Source organism: Ursus arctos, unplaced genomic scaffold (assembly GCF_023065955.2).
Source record: "Ursus arctos isolate Adak ecotype North America unplaced genomic scaffold, UrsArc2.0 scaffold_18, whole genome shotgun sequence".
Taxonomy (NCBI): Eukaryota; Metazoa; Chordata; class Mammalia; order Carnivora; family Ursidae; genus Ursus; species Ursus arctos.
The window spans coordinates 13067031-13084985 of NW_026622852.1; the positions used below are offsets into that span (position 1 = coordinate 13067031).

A 17955-nucleotide genomic window follows, 5' to 3' on the forward strand; every position below is an offset into this window, starting at 1 on the left:
CCTCTCCCTCTGCCCCCCCCCCTCATGCACGCTCTCTCTCAAATAAATAAAATCTTTAAAAAATAAAAATAAAAACCTTAAAAAAGAAATGGTGGTTTATATATACAGTGAAATATTATCCAGCCTTTAAAAAGGAGATCCTGTCAATTCCAACAACATGAATGAACCTGGATGGCATTATGCTGAGTGAAATAAGCTAGACAAAGAGAGAAGAAAGCTTGCAGGATCGCAATTATGTAGAATCTTAAAAAGTCAAATACATAGTAGCAGAGAGTAGAATGGTGGTTCCCAGGCACAAGGAGGTGGGAAAAAATGGTCCAAGAGTACAAAAGTTGCAGTTATGTAGGATGAGTAAGTGTAGAAAGCTAACCTACCATATGACTAGAGTCAGTACTGTATTGAACACTGAAAATTTGCTGAGTGGATTTCACGTGCTCTCACCACACAGAGAAGTAACAGTGAGGTATGTTCGTCTGCGTTATCATTTCACTGTGTCTATCAAAATCGCGTTGTACACCTTAAATACATACAATTTCCATTTAAAAAACAGAGAAATTGCATTGAATCATTTAATAGGTGTGTAACTTGGTAAAATTATTTAACCCTTCTAAGCTTGGATTTACTCACTTGAAGGTACGGTTGTTTATTCATCGGGTTATTTATTCGTAGGGTTATGGTGAGGACTGAGCTGCTGCACAGGCTCCATGCCGTAGTTTTCTCAAGCTTCGGGATTCTGATTATAAATTCTGAAGCCTGAGGTTACCGGAAAAGCAGCTGTGAGAATGGAACATGCTTCCAAGTGGAAAAAGCACTAACTGGGAGTCAGTACATCTCCCAGTAGGGATTTACTACCATCTCACCGTGTAGCCCTGGGCAGTCACCTAACTTTCCCCGGTCTCACTTCCCTCATCGGCCGTGTTCATTTACGCTGCCCTCGTCCGCAGTAAACAGGGAATCTGAGGAGGCCTCGCGGGGCTGAGAAGTCCGGCCTTCCTCCACCTCACCTGCGCGCGGCCCTGACCTAAACCCACCCGAGCACACCGCGCTCTGAAAGCGAGTTGTGCTGTGCTCTGCCATGCTGGGTGGGGGGACATTGGCCACGAGATGGCAGCATTCTCCCAACCGCCCGCACACTTACACCCTGCAACCGTAAACCCAGTTTAAAGAGGAAAACCGACACCAGAGTGCTGGGTTCCCTTCCCATTTTCACTTTCGGGTGGCCCCTGCTCGCGTTCATTAAAGGAGCACTTTCTCTAAGCTCCTTGCGCCCTGAGCGCTGCGCGCCGACGCTCTCGCGAGATCGCCGCCGGAAGTGGGTGGCAACCGGGACGCCGCGGCTCGGTTCCCCGGAAGGTGAGCTTTTCTCCGGAGCTCTGCAGCCGCCTCACCCAGGGCGCTCGCCTCCGAGGAAGAGCTCGCCCCGCCTCGGCCTTTCCAGCCCAGATCGCTCGCTTTCGGCTGCCCCGACAGCACAGCTGCGCGGCCCGGCCTGCAGAGAGCCCGCCAGCCCCGACCCCGCCCTCCCTCCGCGCTGCAGTTAGGCCGCGCCCTGAGGCCCATTCCGCGGCGGCTCCGGCGGGTGATGCCAAATACAGCCATGAAGAAAAAGGTGCTGTTGATGGGGAAGAGCGGGTCGGGGAAGACCAGCATGCGGTCGATTATCTTTGCAAATTATATCGCCCGCGACACCCGGCGCCTGGGTGCCACCATTGATGTGGAGCACTCCCACGTCCGATTCCTGGGCAACCTGGTGCTCAACCTGTGGGACTGTGGCGGTCAGGACACCTTCATGGAAAATTACTTCACCAGCCAGCGAGACAACATCTTCCGTAACGTCGAGGTTTTGATTTACGTGTTTGACGTGGAGAGCCGCGAACTGGAAAAGGACATGCACTATTACCAGTCGTGTCTGGAGGCCATCCTCCAGAACTCCCCGGATGCCAAAATCTTCTGCCTGGTGCACAAAATGGATCTGGTTCAGGAGGATCAGCGTGACCTGATTTTTAAAGAGCGAGAGGAAGACCTGAGGCGTTTGTCTCGCCCACTGGAATGCGCTTGTTTTCGAACCTCCATCTGGGACGAAACGCTCTACAAAGCCTGGTCCAGTATTGTCTATCAGCTGATTCCCAATGTTCAGCAGCTGGAGATGAACCTCAGGAATTTTGCCCAAATTATCGAAGCCGACGAAGTCCTGCTGTTCGAGAGAGCTACGTTCTTGGTCATTTCCCATTACCAGTGCAAAGAGCAGCGTGATGTCCACCGGTTTGAGAAGATCAGCAACATCATTAAGCAGTTCAAGCTGAGCTGCAGTAAATTAGCCGCTTCTTTCCAGAGCATGGAAGTTCGGAATTCTAACTTCGCTGCTTTCATCGACATCTTCACGTCAAACACGTACGTGATGGTGGTTATGTCGGATCCGTCCATCCCTTCTGCAGCTACTCTGATCAACATTCGCAATGCCAGAAAACACTTTGAGAAGCTGGAGAGAGTGGATGGTCCCAAGCACAGCCTCCTGATGCGTTGAATATTGCCAAATGCCCTTTCTGAAAATGCTGAATTGCCTTCCCCCCCCCGCATCTTTTTTTTTTTTTAATATTCATAATGTCCTGTGCTTAAAAGTGGGCTTTGAAATGTGTGCTGCTTACTACTTCCATCTCTTTCTTCCCTACTCCCCCGTCTGTAAACCTTGGACGCTATTTACTCAGTTACCCAGTAGAGCTTCAAGATGGCCTTTCTGAAAAGTTGGTATGGTGTAACACTAAAGTAGGTGGTGTGCGTGCGTGCGTGTGTGTGTGTGCTGACTACCTGGTTATAATAGATAAACACATTAAAGCCTTTACAGTATCTTCCTGTATTCCTGACAAGACTGCAAAGATGGAATGTTACTATTTTATCAGCAAGGTATTAAAATGCATTTACAAATCCTTGGCTTCAATCATGAATAAACATTTGCTGTTAGCAATTTAAAATATGGTCGTATTTGAAATAATTTAAAGATTCTGACTGCCCACAAGTAATGCTTAACTGGTAAATCTTAATTTTTGTGATCTAGTCCCTATCACCTTAGGGAGAGTGAATAGCAGCTGTAAGCAGAGCAACTAAGAGGCTTAGACCACCTGAGTGGAGTTCATTTCTCCCTTCACTTGCTCGCTCTGTGAACTCAGCAAGGTACTTAATTTCATTCTGCTGTTTCTCATTTGTGAAATGTGGGTAAGAGTAGCACTACTTACAGGATTGTTTTTAAAAAATAATCAAATTAAAACAACATGGAAAGCATCTAGAATGGTGCCCGACATACCCAGTACTATGTGTCAGCTATCAATACGACCACCTGAGCCATCCTCCCCCTACCAACCCCACCCCTTAAATGACTACTCCCAAATTACTGAAGCCTAGCTAAATGTTTGAGCCCTTACTAAATGCCAGGTACTCTTAAATATTTGATGTGTATTTTCTTATTTAATCCACAACCTGAGGTAGATTACTTTTATTTCTTAATAGGTGAAAAAACTGATAGGACCTTATTAAGGTGATAGAGCTGAACCTAGGCAGTATGATTACAGACCTACCCCTTTCCTATTACTCCCCACTATTTCCTCCATTGACAGAAAAGTTCATCCTAAAAATCTTAGCTTTTCAGGTGTACACTACTCCTTCATATAATTCCCCTAATTTTACAGATTAAGGAAACTGCAGCCCAGAAGTGACTTCTCAAAGAACAGTGTTCGTTCACTTTGGGCAAATTGACTTCTCCATCTTTATCCATCTGGAAATTGGTTAATACTGAATCAGAGTCTTAGATTGCCAGTTCTTAGGGAAGGATTCTAAGGTTCCTAATTTAGATTGGCAGTATGGTATAGTGAAATCAGAAAACACTTAAAATGTCCTATTCCAACTGCCTTATGCTTTTAAATGAAATCTAAGTATTTTAGAGCCAAGAGACCTCTCTGATCCACTCTTCTCACCAGTCATTTTACAAAGGACACCTTACCTTTGAATACAGACAGAGGTAATAGAGCTTTAGCTTTTCCAAGGCCTTTGTAGCATCAGCTGTGGATGACAAAGTCCCTACCCATGAAGAGCAAGAAGCTATTCAGATCTGTTACCAACTCTAAACTCTTCTATGTAGGGCCTCTGGCAATAAGTTAAAAGACTCCAGATGTTAAAAAACTTAAGGACAGATTTCCTTTTCAAAATCATTTTAAAATAACCACATTTAGTAAATCAAATTAAAATGGCAGTAACAAAATTCATTTACCTGAATCATTTAACCTCTCAAATTTCTGTTGATCAAATTACTGGCAGACCTTTATACATGCTCATTCTAGGATTTGCAGGGCATGGTTCTTTTTGATACTATATAGGAAATTCCAGAGCCAGGTGTTATAATATTGAATGTTTATTCAAGTCTATAGTAAATAGGACATATTTACAAATAGTCCCATAGAGGACTCACAAATATTTTAAATATAGCATGTGGACTGACTTGCACAGTGCCTAAGGAGAAAGCAACTATGGATCTGCAAGATAATGTGAAAGAATTTTACCTTTGTAAGTACTTTTACATTAAGGAAAATGCCCTTAAACATTTATTTTGTTTAATTTAGAATTCTAAGAGTAGGGAAAAAATAAGGTTTCCTTTATAAAGTTCTCAAGAATTCCTGTTTTTTTCCCTTAGATAAAACTGACTTCATAGATCATGGTAAAGAATGGTTTCAAAATACTTGTATTTTTTTTCAGTTAAATTCCCCCAAAATGTTTTGTTGTTTTGTTTTTTTTTTTTTTTAGCCTCAAATACTCTTTAATCCACTTGGTAACATTTTTCATGTTAAATATTACATGCTTGTCCTCTTTAAACATTTAAAACAATTAGGACATTCTGTCATTCGTTACTAAAGTTTCAAGTTGACACACAAGTCAATTTACACCTTTATCTTACAAATAGTGAATAAAATGAGGTACATTCCGTATAATCTGCGATGAATGTAATGAGAAAAAGTACATTTACAGCTATGAAGTAGCCCTATACCGTTATTTTAATCCCATCACAAAAAAAGGCAAAGAAAACAATTCCATAGGTAAGTATTTGCTAAAAATGATCCATGGCCCTTGAGGATATTTATGTGTGAACACACACCTCCTACATCTCCAAAGGTATGTATGTCTGTATGTATATCCTCAGTATGACTGGAAAGATCACATACAACCATGAAAAAATATGATAAAAGCACTAAGTGAAAAATACTAAATGAATAAAAGATAAACTATAGATTTTAGAGAAGGGCTAAATCAACGGAATGGAAGGGACAGATTAGGACTTCAAGGTGGAAGTGACATTTGGTCTGAGCCTTAAAGGACAGATGTAATCGTGAATTAAGATTTCTAAAGAACCACGCTCATCAAAGCAGTTCAGTAAAAAAATGGTAAACAACAGTGGAAGGGGAATAGAGGAATCCACACAGGGGACATTATATGCCTTTAAATTTTAACTCCATTCTGGAATTAGCAATAAACCAGTAATGGAATTTTAAACCAAGTGATCAAAATAGTCCCTTAAAGTCAAAAGGTAGCTATTCAAGCAATACTGGAGAGGAAAGAGCCTAAAGGCAGTTAGGTCATAATCACAAAGGTTTAGGAGAAAATGACAGATCAGAGAGATTTTTGTTGATACTACTGGCATATAAAGGACAAGAAAGAATGCCAAAACTCCCAACCTATTCCAGGTATGACTCACTTAACAATGTGGTTTTTGTCAATCCATACTGTCCACAGACATTTTGATCTTTTGATTCTCAGTAATTATAAGGGCCTCCCACCCTTAATGGCGAACTTGGGCTTCCTTATCAATTAACTCCTAAAGCAGTACATATGTAATAATATACTTGCTTCTTGAAGATACCCCAGGGCTAAATGTGACTCTATATCCCCCAGGATGATTCTCAGTCTTTTTATTGAGCCTAAGAATTACCAGAGAAGCATATTTAAAATGTAGATTCTTAATCCCCATTTTAGACCTACAGAATCTACAGTTTTTAGGACGTATCCCAGATGATTCCTTGAGTCCACCTTAGACAAGTCATTTAAGTTCCCTAGCTGCAGTATCACTGTCTGTAAAATAGGTATAATCACAACTATCTGACAGTAGAGTTATGAAGTTAAATGAAACAATATGTATTAATGTCTAGGAATGGCCCTGGCACGTTTTGGTGCTAATAGCCCTACCTCCTCCCTAATATGTGAATTTTGGATTTACAGGGTAGTGGGTTTTCTTATGGCAGACTACAGGATAGTTTCCCAGATCTGATTTGTTCCCAGTCCCTGATTTGTTGTATTAACTAATAAAGGAATATAGCACCCTAAGAGAAACTGCTCTTCCTCTTTTTTTCCCACTGCAAATAAGGGAGTTGTATGTGCTTTTCTTCAGTCTTTTGTCACAAAAAGACTGGCCTTCAAACTGGGATCAAACAACTTAGTGAAAACCCAAAATGAATGAAGAGAGATGAACAATAAAATCCATCCACCTCCAGAACTCTCCCCTTCCAACTTCTCTCCTCTCCTTACCGGTTTCCTGACAAATGGACAAGGTTTTGATGGTTAAGAACTGGGGCTGGACAGAGGGGTACCGCAGGTGCCATCACCTTTCCAGTGCATGCTCATTGCTCCTGGTTCACAGGGCGATGGCATGTATACACCTGGATGGTAGAGACAAGCCATTTTCTCAGCCAGGGGTCACAGAGAGTGAGGCATGTTACTGTACGAGAGGCCTCACCTCTGACTCCCATTCAGTCCACAAGGTCAATAGGAGGCCAACTCATGTGGCCATATGCTTTACCCTGGCCTTTTAGTTACTTCTAGAAGGTCCCGTGATATATTAAGGAAGGAAAATAGGGTCAAATCCTAGCTTCACCACTGACTTAACTGTGACACTGACCCAAATACCCCAAATTCAATTTTCTCAAGTTATTCTGAAGCTACTCATAGCCTGTGACATACTGATGGTTTTTGAAAAGGAAAGTAAAACCATAAAAATTAGCTGCTTTCCCTTAAAACCATGCCCCCCCAAATAAACCAACAACAGTAAACAGAGACTAATAAATTTTTAATTTACATTTTTTTCTGTTAAAATATAAAACTAGGGTTAAATTCTCAAAGTCTAAATTAGACTAAATATAAATCTGCTGTACAACCCATTGAATGGATTTATAGTTTGACAGTGTTCCTTAAAAGTGTCTAATCATCTTCCATCTTTTTCCTTTTTTCTAAATTCATTCTACCCCAGTCTTCACTTATCATCACATACACTTTATTCCATCGAACATTTTCCAGGACCAACCTACTACTTAAATAATCACTAAGCCTGTTTAGAGCTTTCCCAAACTTAAACTTTGCTCACCTTGACTACATATCCCAAGGTACTACTTCTCTCACTTTTTTTTGGTTAGTACTATAATGTTCCATAAAGAAACAATAAAAGTTACGTATTTCCCTAAAATGAAAGATCAGTATTCAATGGTTATTATGTTAACCAGTTAATAAAAGTATATCAAAAACCACTCGTTTGTTAATCAACTGAAATTATAATAAATTAAACTAACACTTTGCTATTTACTTAATGCTTACAAATTATTCGAGGAACCAAAATGGCTTCACAAAACTTGATGTCTGCTTCCCAAATACTTCACATTTTAACCCCAGATCCATACAAGGAGAAAATCCAAACATACTCTCTTTACCTAAAAACTAATGTTTGCTAAAAGGCATTATTTAGGATTTTTCAGACCTTGAAAGAGTTATACTTCCAACATGTATTTACATTATAAATTTGTTTTTATCCTGTGACACTGCTCGAAATATAAGTACATCATAGTTAAATTAATTGGGCTTCTGCTTCATCTCCTCAAGTCTGACGGAAATTCATTTGTATCAAGGCTCTTAGTCAAGATTTCTTCTTCTGCAAAGGTGATTTTAAAAAAGAGAAAAGGATAATCAAACATTACAAAGAAAAAATTAAATAGGACAGATTCCAAATAGTAGCAAATTTCAATCTTATGTAAAATGTTCACATGTGAATAATTAACTATGATAAAAGTTACCATTATTCTCACTGAGGTCCCTTTTCTCCAGAGAGTATCAATACATCCCTCTTAGAATATTTTTCAATATACCAGTGTTTAATTATCATAGGCAAATCAGAATGATATATAATGAATCTATATCACCAGAGCCGTATTTGCTCTAACATGCTTTAAGAACAGGGTTGTTGTTTTTTTTTAATCTCTATGATGAAAATTTTCAACATACAAAAATAGAATTATCATCAGCCCAATGTATCCATTATCCAGCTTCAATAATTAATAATGTCATGTGAACTGTGTCCCCCAAAAAGACATGTTGAACTTCTAACCTCAATACCTCAGAATGTGGCCTTATTTGGAAAAAGGGTCATTAAAAATATCATCATTAGGATGAGGTCATTCTGCAACAGGGTGGGCGCTTAATCCTATATGCCTCGTGGCCTTACAAAGAAGGCACATAGATACAAGAGAGGAGGAAGCCATGTGAAGGTGGAGGCAGAGATTACAGCTGTGCCACCACAAGCCAAGGAACACCTGTGGCTACCAGAAGCTGGGAAAGGGGAGAAGGATCTTCCTCTGATGGCTTCAGAGGGACCACGGCCCTGCCAACACCCTGATTCTGGATTGAAGCCTTCAGAACTTATTGTAGCCAGACACAACAAATTTCTGTTGTTTTAAGCTACCCGGTTTGTGGTACTTTGTATGGCAGCCCCAGGAAACGAAGACACTAACCTATCTTGTTTTGTCACTCATCCCCCTCAAATTTTTGTCAAAACAAATTACAGATATTATACTATTACAAGAATGATATTTAACATACATAGTGTTATTCAACATTTCTAGAACCACCTTCCATTAGCCAAGATTTTGACGAGATTTACTTTTGACAGTTTGTATTATAAAAGCAATAGGTTTCAGGGTTTGGGTTTTATTTTCCATCCCCGTCCCACACTAACTGTAAACTATATGCCCATCACTTGAGATTCTGAAAGTACCCATAGAAGTGAGAGGTTCACTCCTCTCATCCTAGTCGAAGGAACAAAGAGCATATTTTATCCCATTAACAATAAAGACCATGCAGCATTCAATGCATACTACTGTTACGAGACGTTGAGAGAAAAATTCAATAGGTCAATATGCACAGGTCTAGTTAAATCTTACCTTTTAAATTAGGTAGAAGTTCTCCAAGACTACATGGTATTGTGGTTTTCAATCTTTGTTCCACTGGAGAAAACTTAATTAGTGGTGAAAGAGACCGTTTTCTTTCACCAAGGGACATGCGTAAAGATGGTTTTGTATAGTCAACGTGCAAATCATGAGTGCCCAAAAAGTCAAGCATATCATCTGTTTGCACGTTTGTGGGAAGAGGGCTCAATTCTGGTTTGTGTCCTTCAAGTGTTTCAGGATTAGAAAGGTCACTTTCTTCCCTTTTCTTGGATAGAGATTTTTTCAGAGCCTCATATCTATGACAAATAGCCTGTAAATTACAGTCCGATTCTGGAGTAGTTGGTCTTTCTCCCACATCTTCTGGAAAAATGCCACTGTGCATAGGACTGTTTGGCTCCAGTTTAAAATTGGCCTCTGTACTACTGGAGCTATTAAGACTTAAGTTACCAACTTCTTCTGGAAGAGTTTCATGTAATATGCCAAAATCAATATCCTTTAAACTCCTGGAACTAGTTCCACTTGAAACTTGAAAAGAGTCCCATAACATACTTTTATGCATGAAAGGTTCCTTGTAAGAAGCTTGCAAGTGGTCCAGAGAAGACTCCTCTTCACTGCCACCCAACACAACTCTCCTATCACCTACAGCAGGGGAGACTGTCTCTGTTTGGCTCGTTTCTAAAAGCTTGTTCTGTAACGCTGCACACTCCAAACCTTGCTTGCACATTAATTTCTTACTTAACAAATCTGACTGATTTTGTGTTGACGGTCCACCTATGTGACTGGTCACCACACGTTTCTGAGGCACACACTTTAGGCAATCTGAAACAACTTTCTCTTCAGGCAAATGGGAATGGCTAGAACTGGATACTGTGCTTGCTGAGAGAAAGCTGGTCCTGCTAATTTCTCTTGGATTATGTAACACAGGTAAGGATTCGGGCAATACTTCTCTCTGTTCGGTATCCATCTGAATTGGTTCTGTACTTCTGTTATCTTCCATTTTGACAGCTTTTCTCCATGAGCTCCTAATTTCACTTACTAATTAAATGAAGGGGGGAACACAATTTATTAATATTACCAAACAGAGCGTGCAATTAAAAATTTCATTTCTCACATTCAACGTAAAGCTACTCACTCAGTATAGGTTCCACAGATATGCCCACTGGATGACAAGACTCCACAACAAGGGGAGGGGGGTGGGGGAATGGGATAGACCGGTGATGGGTAGTAAGGAGGGCACGTATTGCATGGTGCACTGGGTGTTATACGCAACTAATGAGTCATCGAACTTTACATCGGAAACCAGGGATGTACTGTATGGTGACTAACATAATATAATAAAAAATCATTAAAAAAAAAAAAAAAGACTCCACAACAAGCCAAAGACCAACAACATCAAAGAATTTCTCGAACTGGTCACACACAAATAACAAAAGCTGTCCCTGAAATGTGCATATACTTTCACACAGCACATACAAATTACGTATATTAGAAAGATGTTTTCTTGTCCGTCTAAGCCAGGTTCAGCAAACTTTTTCTATAAAGGGCAGATAGTAATATTTTAGGCTTTGCAGGCCATCAGTCTGTGGTAACTACTCAACTGTGCCACTACGACATGAAAGCAGCCATAAACAATATGTTGACAAATCAGCAAGCCTGTGTTCGATACAACTTTATTTACAAGAACACACAGGGCAAGCTAGATTTGGTTCACAGCCTGCAGTTTGCTGACCACTGATGTAGGCTGTGGCTGTCCAACGTGAACTGAATCAATTTAACTTCGAATATGAATTCAACCAGTATGATGTGCCATATGGACAACAAAATCAGAATTTTGCCAACAGATTATAGGTTATAAGAAAAAAGTACTGGGCAGTCCAGCTAGCTAGAGTGGGGTAGAAAACATTTCTATACACACAATTTCTGGCTGACGTTGCTGGCTGAGGACTGGAAGGACAAAGCCTACACACTCTATAAATGTGGAGCACAGGTCGGATGTGGAGGCAAAGGGTGTGTGTTTGTTTGGTTTTGCTTTTAAAGATTTTATTTATTTGAGAGAGAGAGAGAGACAGCGAGCGTGTACAAGCAGGGGGAGCAGCAGGCAGAGGGAGAAGCAGGCTCCCCGCTGAGCACGGAGTCCGATACAGGACTCGATCCCACGACCCTGGGATCATGACCTGAACCGAAGGCAGACGCTTCACTGACTGAGCCACCAGGTGATCCAACAGAGGGTGTTTTAAAAGTACTCAACTGAAATATTTTCTAGGAAAGAGCCAAATAAAACAACAAAAACAAAATTGTAGAGTATCACAGCAAAATAACACTGCTTACAAGCTGCCGTATCAGTGAGAACACCCAGATTTAACACTTCAGTAAAAGCCCCTTACATCAAAACAAATAGCCATTGCCACTAAACTGAAAGAGAAAAGAATTTTAAAGTGAGTTTCCAGAAGATATGTCAGACCATGTTCTAACAGTAGTAACGTCTAAGAAAGAAAATAAGTGATAGAAATCATTATTAACTTACTCAAGTTTTCTGGCGTTCGGGGAATTTGGTTCCTTGTTAAGAATGGGTTAGACACTAGAGAATCAAATAGTTCCTCTAATTTTACTTCTTTTCCTTTAGAGGGCTGTGGTGAATCAGATAAAACCGCCCTTGCAACCTAAAACAGAAAAGGTAAAGCAAAAATGACCACATTCATTGGTAGAAGGCAACAAAAGCCCTGATAAGAACCTATCAGCACCTGATGGTCAGCAGCCCCTAGGACCGCGGACGGCACAAAAAGCCACTCAATGCCACAGCTGCCAGCCACTCTCTATCATCTGTCTAGGCACGAACCTATATGGGGAAATTAAACATAAAACTGTTTCCTCCCTTCTTATCTTAACTGGATATCCTGTTATAAAGGAAAGATAAAAATCTTTATACCTGAGAAGATTCAGAGGTAATCCTGACTACACACCTACTATCTGCCACATCTTTGAACTTGACAATTCTGTATCAGCTAAAGTGACTAGTTTTAAAGCAACAGATTCTTCTTAATTATAACCCACTTGCACAGTAACACCTCTATTAAGAAATGAAATACACTCTGACAACATACTTCTTTGCCAGAAACCTCATCATCAGACATAAATTAGTGAACAAAGAATAGGAACACATTCTAAAATATACATTATGAAGGTAGCACTGTACATTAATTTCAAAACAAAAAACATGCACATTAAAAACACTGCCCCAAGAGCCCTAAAAAATAAACTTCCTACAACCATAATTAAATAGACCCCCATTCACCCTCCCCCATGAAAACAAAAGATTTCTTAGAATTCAAATATTTCTTGTCACAAACACCATTAGAGAAAATTAATTTCACTTTATTTTCAGAGCTTTATGAGATATCTGCTCTTCCATCCCATCCCATTCTACTGCTAATATAAATTCTTTTAATTAAAAATGTCTTTCTTTCCATATCAGGAAAGAAAAACAAACTGACCATCTTTTATGTGGAGTCCATCAACCAACAAAGAGAAATAATATAAACCTGAGAGATTTTAAAGCATTTATAGACCATGAAATGGGCTCAACCTCTTCATGTTACAAACAAGAAAATGACTGATATCCAGCTCTCTTATTTGGACATTGTTAACTTTACTTTGATCAAGATTGAGATAAAGGAGGGAACTCCAATACCAATGTGCACCAATATGCACTAAACCAAATTTTTCTTTCAGTTTCTCAGGAATATAATAGTAGCTGATTTATTTTCAGGCTCCTTATCCAAATTCAAACAATGTTAAGGGATGCTATGGGTAATGTAATAAAAATAACATTAGAGAATGGCTTGAGAATCTGTGTAAACTTCTGCAGGAAACAGTACAATATTACCATCAAGCAATAGTAGCATTATGTAGTCACTTGCCAGTACAAAGCCACTCGTCAGGAAAATCAAGATCATGAACAATGATGAATTTAATGACTTTTTAAAATATTTAGAAAGCAGAAGGATAAACACTATTCTTAGTGATGATATGATATTGCCTACTCTTTGTTCTAATATTCAAAAAAAGAGGAAGCTTGGCTAAGCAACAGCAACATTCAGATTTTTTTTTTTAAAGTAGATTATTTTAATAGAGTATAATCACTGGGTGTATTTACCCAACAATTTATGTAATGGTTAATTCCAAAAATACCATACATGTGTTATTTTTATACTTTTGGATGATATTTATAGAATGGGACATGGATTCTAAACCATGGATATAATCTTAAATAAGTTTATATTAAATCTATTTCTACTTTTTGGGAGAACCAATTTTGCTCTAACCATGATTTTCATTATCTGTGCCCTCCTTTCCCAAATTAACCCCAGTTAATCAGTAATTAACTGTAACTTCACTTTTGATCTCGACACCAATGAGAAAATGATAGATATTTCAGTGCACTTATTAACAATCTTTTTCTAACCTCTTCTACCAGATGATCTTGCTCTTTTTGGAACGGATCCCTATTTCTAGCTGGCAGAGATGCTGCAAGTGTAGTATTCTCTGTACTCCTTGCAGTAGTTGATGATAGAGAGTCTTCCATTTCAAATTTTGGCGTCTTCTTAGAAGGTGTTTCATTTCCTTCTCGGGGAGTCCGTATCTTCACGTCCTGAAGAGGCAGACATGCAGTGTTAAACTTTAATGACTGTGCCTGATCTTCATGAGAGGTTCCTGAGTTATCACAAACCTATAAAAGGCCAACGTTGTGAAATCATGTGTTCACTGGCACAATTAAATAATTCCAATATTTCCATTTAGAAGCAACAGGATACACGTAAATACAAATTAACTGGGATAGCGGCAAAAATAATATCTTTTTTTTTTTAATAAAGATTTTATTTATTTATTTGACAGAGATAGGAACAGCCAGCGAGAGAGGGAACACAAGCAGGGGGAGTGGGAGAGGAAGAAGCAGGCTCATAGCGGAAGAGCCTGATGTGGGGCTCGATCCCACAACGCCGGGATCACGCCCTGAGCCGAAGGCAGATGCTTAACCGCTGTGCCACCCAGGCACCCCCCAAAATAATATCTTAACATAAGTTAGTATGATCAGATTAAAAATTGTTTTAAAATATACCTTCTCAAGTAATCTAACACCGTGTGTATCCGATGATGAAACTGGCTGTGACAGGAAAGAAGCAGGTCTAAAAGGAAAAAAGAGAATAAATCCAAGTTATACACAGGAAAGAATTCCATTCACTTGCTATATCTGAATAATCTAAAGAAACTGTCTGCCCCGTATCTGTCCGTTACGATTTCCCTCAATTCGTCCCGGTCATCGAAAGGCAGTTTATTCTAGGGAGGGACAGTGACAATCAGAGCAGTACTTCAGCCCCATTTGTGTATCAGCCTCCCAAACGGTAAACATTTTCCTCAACCACTATATATTTTAAGTCAACAACATTTTTTATAATGTTGAATGACTTGATGAATACTCAAAAACTTGAGTACAGAGTAAACACAAATTCAATTAACCAGAATCGCATTACTAACTTATCCTTAGGTTTCAGATCACAGAATTTCATTGTAATAGAGACTTCAATATTTTGATCTTTCATGTCCAAAATCAATTGCTCTTACGCTGAATCTTGCGTGATAGCACATAGCTGTTTACACTTACAGTCAAGTCATTAGGTTGTTCAGTTTCAGTTTGCTGCATTCTACACACAGCATTCCTTACTCTCTTAGATTCTCTCTCCCCTTTGGATAAACATAAAAACCTTACACATCAATTACAAAACAAGTTATTAAATTCTTAAAGCCGTCAAAGCAATGATCACTTCATCTTCATCTTGAAAGAGCTTTCAAATTCAATCATGGATGGGGTCTACTCACTGGTCAAAGTTTTGCTACTCCAGGTAATACAAAAGGCAAGATTACCATGAAGACCACTTTCACTATCAAGCATGTTGGTGCTTTGCTTTCTGTTCATAGCCAGAAGTATAAAATTAATAGCTCTAAAACATTTCAAGTAACAGCATATATGCTTTTTCAAACTTTTCCAAATATGTGCTTCTTGGAATCGTTATCTACCTTCCAAACATAATTCAAGATCACTTAAACTGCTCAAGGCTCAACTTTGCCTCGACAGGATATAATCTAGATGTCAAAGGAAAAAAATTAATCATCTACTGTGACTTTATCTTAATTTTTCCAAAAAGTAACATTAAAATGATCAAAAAGCCCCCTGAAACAAGGCTAGCACTCTAAGATGCCACTAGGATGCCACCACCAGACTGTGAGCTCTTGGAGGACAAAGACTATGTCTTTCCTGGCTATTGCCAGGAACTAACGCGGTGCCTGGTACTTGGCAGTGCAGTACATGTTTGTAACTAACCGACGGATTGACTGAATCAATGAATAAATGTCACTTGAGCATGAGGCTCTATGGATAGATGCCACCAAATTTTTCTATTTGGATCATTCTTACAGAGCCTCATAAAAGACAAAAATAGAAACATATTCTCTCCCTTCCTCTCTTCCTTTTCTGAATTGGCAACATGCTATTAGCCCTGCTAACATCTCAATCCAAGCCAACTTTAAAGCAGCCCTGGCTCAGTCACTCTCTATCTGCTTACTATGCCAAAACTGATGCCCACAAAATCCTAGCACCGTAACAGATAGAGAGAGTGTTGCTCCCATTATGGCAATTTATCCTAAGTACATCCAAAAGAAAGTAAGAAACGACATGCTTTTTACAGTAGTAAAAAAATTGAGGAAAATCTTAAGTCTAAAACTAAATGAAATGTTACAAAGCCATTATAAGTAAAAATCAGTAATATAATGTAAAGAAAACATACATAAACACACACAAAAAAAACTGTACTTATGGATATTAATGTTCAGGAAATTTTGAGTGGATTAAATTTATACGTTTATAGATAAAGCCCAAAAAAGCAACTTGTAAACAAAGTCTAACAAGGGATTTGTTAGAAATTTTAGCTAATTATTCTTCACTTTTATTTTGTTGTTACAATATATCTACAATTAAAGATATAAAAAACAGAAATTATAGAAAGAGAAAGATATGCTATTAGAATTCAATTTCTGAGACTAAGGATATTTAGTTGGCATGCATGCAAGATCGTACTGCCCTATCTCTGAAATGCAATAAAGGAGGAACTGACTGCCACCACTAGAAATATCATGGAACCCTCCCTTCCAGAAACCAATGCAAAGAAAGGTAGTGCCCAGAGTGTACAGCTCAGGTACCACCAATCACTGAATTCTGGTTTTAAGTATGGTAAAGCCCCCATCAGCTCACTCGGATCAAAAACAGCCAGGAGAGTTATGGAGAAGACTACTTCTATTCTGGTACCTGTGTGTGACAACTGCATGTGAAAGGGCTAATAACACACAGTAATTACTCTAAAAACTACATTCTTTGCCTGTTTTTTAACTGAATAGCTATTATTCATAGCGACATATGAATCTCCAAATTAACTATGTTGATACTGACATTAAGATGATGCCACTACAAATAAGAGATGAACTGCACATTAAAAAGGGGTATTATTTTGGGGCGCCTGGGTGGCACAATCGTTAAGCGTCTGCCTTCGGCTCAGGGCGTGATCCCAGGGTCCTGGGATCGAGCCCCACATCAGGCTCCTCCGCTAGGAGCCTGCTTATTCCTCTCCCACTCCCCCTGCTTGTGTTCCCTCTCTCGCTGGCTGTCTCTATCTCTGTCGAATAAATAAATAAAATCTTAAAAAAAAAAAGGGGGGGGTATTATTTTAAGTACAGTATACCTATGTTACACATTATTAATAAAATATTTTATTACAAAATACCTTTACAGTAAAGAATTCTCAGCAACAAGCTTCTTTCCACATGACTCAATCCTTCACCTTTCTTCTGTTTTGCTATCAAGCAGCAATAATCATTCACATCCTGTTGAGCATTTATTTGTCCCTCACCACCAACAGCCTTCCTCTACACCTCCTCCCTTCAATATCCCAAATCTATAATTAAAGTATCAGAAGATAATTAAAAGATCTAAAGGCTTGGAAGAGTATAAATCTGGAAATCAAAGGATATTTAACACAACCTCTTTTTCCTAAATTAAGAGAATTCTATCTACACTAAATTCTTAGGGGCTAAGTGTCTGGCTCCTGTAGAATTCTGATAGTATATCTTGGTACAAAATTCTACTTCAAGAAAGAATCTTGAAGTTCAATGCAGTTCATAAATAAGATCTGATCTATGAACCAATCTCTACTTCCATCAATCTTTCATCCAGCAAGAGACCTTAATTAAATATTTCATTTGCTCTCTCAAGAAAAGACAAACGTTATGTCAAAAACATAACTGAGACTGGGAAGCATCAACTATTTCCCTCTAGCATACTTTAAGAACAAGAGTGATAACGGGGTAAAACAGTGAAGCCCAGTAACTTCACTATCTCTTCAATGTCAAGTCTTCACAACAGATTTAATTATTTTTCTTTAAGTACTCCAAAAATCAACATCACATCCAGATCTAAGAATAAAAATATAAATATTCCACAAGTAATCCTGACTTCCTGTGAATCAGAAAATTACTGCACAGGAAGCAGGGGAAGCAGCAGGCAGAGGGAGAAACAGGTTCCCCGCTGAGCAAGGAGCCCAATGTGGGACTTGATCCCAGAACCGTGGGATCATGACCTGAGCCGAAGGCAGATGCTTAACCAATTGAG

At 39.1% G+C, this 17955-nt stretch overlaps 2 protein-coding genes and 1 non-coding gene across 4 annotated transcripts in view; 1 reads left to right on the top strand and 2 right to left on the bottom strand.

The window, feature by feature from the left end:
• The first annotated feature begins 1219 nt into the window (after nt 1-1219).
• Nucleotides 1220-2969, top strand: RRAGA (Ras related GTP binding A). The gene has a single exon (XM_026506477.4). It carries the CDS (start codon nt 1583-1585, stop codon nt 2522-2524), a length of 942 nt encoding a protein of 313 aa, XP_026362262.1. The 5' UTR covers nt 1220-1582; the 3' UTR covers nt 2525-2969.
• Nucleotides 2970-7080: 4111 nt separating this feature from the next.
• HAUS6 (HAUS augmin like complex subunit 6) overlaps nt 7081-17955 on the bottom strand; it is a 38826-nt gene continuing 27951 nt past the window's right edge. For both annotated transcript variants that reach the window (XM_048223049.2, XM_057313474.1), the window contains exons 13-17: nt 14359-14425; nt 13705-13890; nt 11767-11902; nt 9237-10277; nt 7081-7951 (exon numbers count right to left, since the gene is read on the bottom strand). In XM_048223049.2, coding sequence (XP_048079006.1) covers nt 7890-7951; nt 9237-10277; nt 11767-11902; nt 13705-13890; nt 14359-14425 — 1492 coding nt within the window. In that variant the 3' untranslated portion in view covers nt 7081-7889. The remainder of the gene's footprint in view (nt 7952-9236; nt 10278-11766; nt 11903-13704; nt 13891-14358; nt 14426-17955) is intronic.
• LOC113260694 (small Cajal body-specific RNA 8) lies at nt 14507-14637 on the bottom strand. The gene has a single exon (XR_003318069.2). It is a non-coding gene; the product is annotated as a small Cajal body-specific RNA 8 (non-coding RNA).

What these genes read in the sequence shown, in the direction of transcription:
- RRAGA (XM_026506477.4), top strand. Translation starts at nt 1,583, where the DNA reads ATGCCAAATACAGCCATGAAGAAAAAGGTGCTGTTGATGGGGAAGAGC.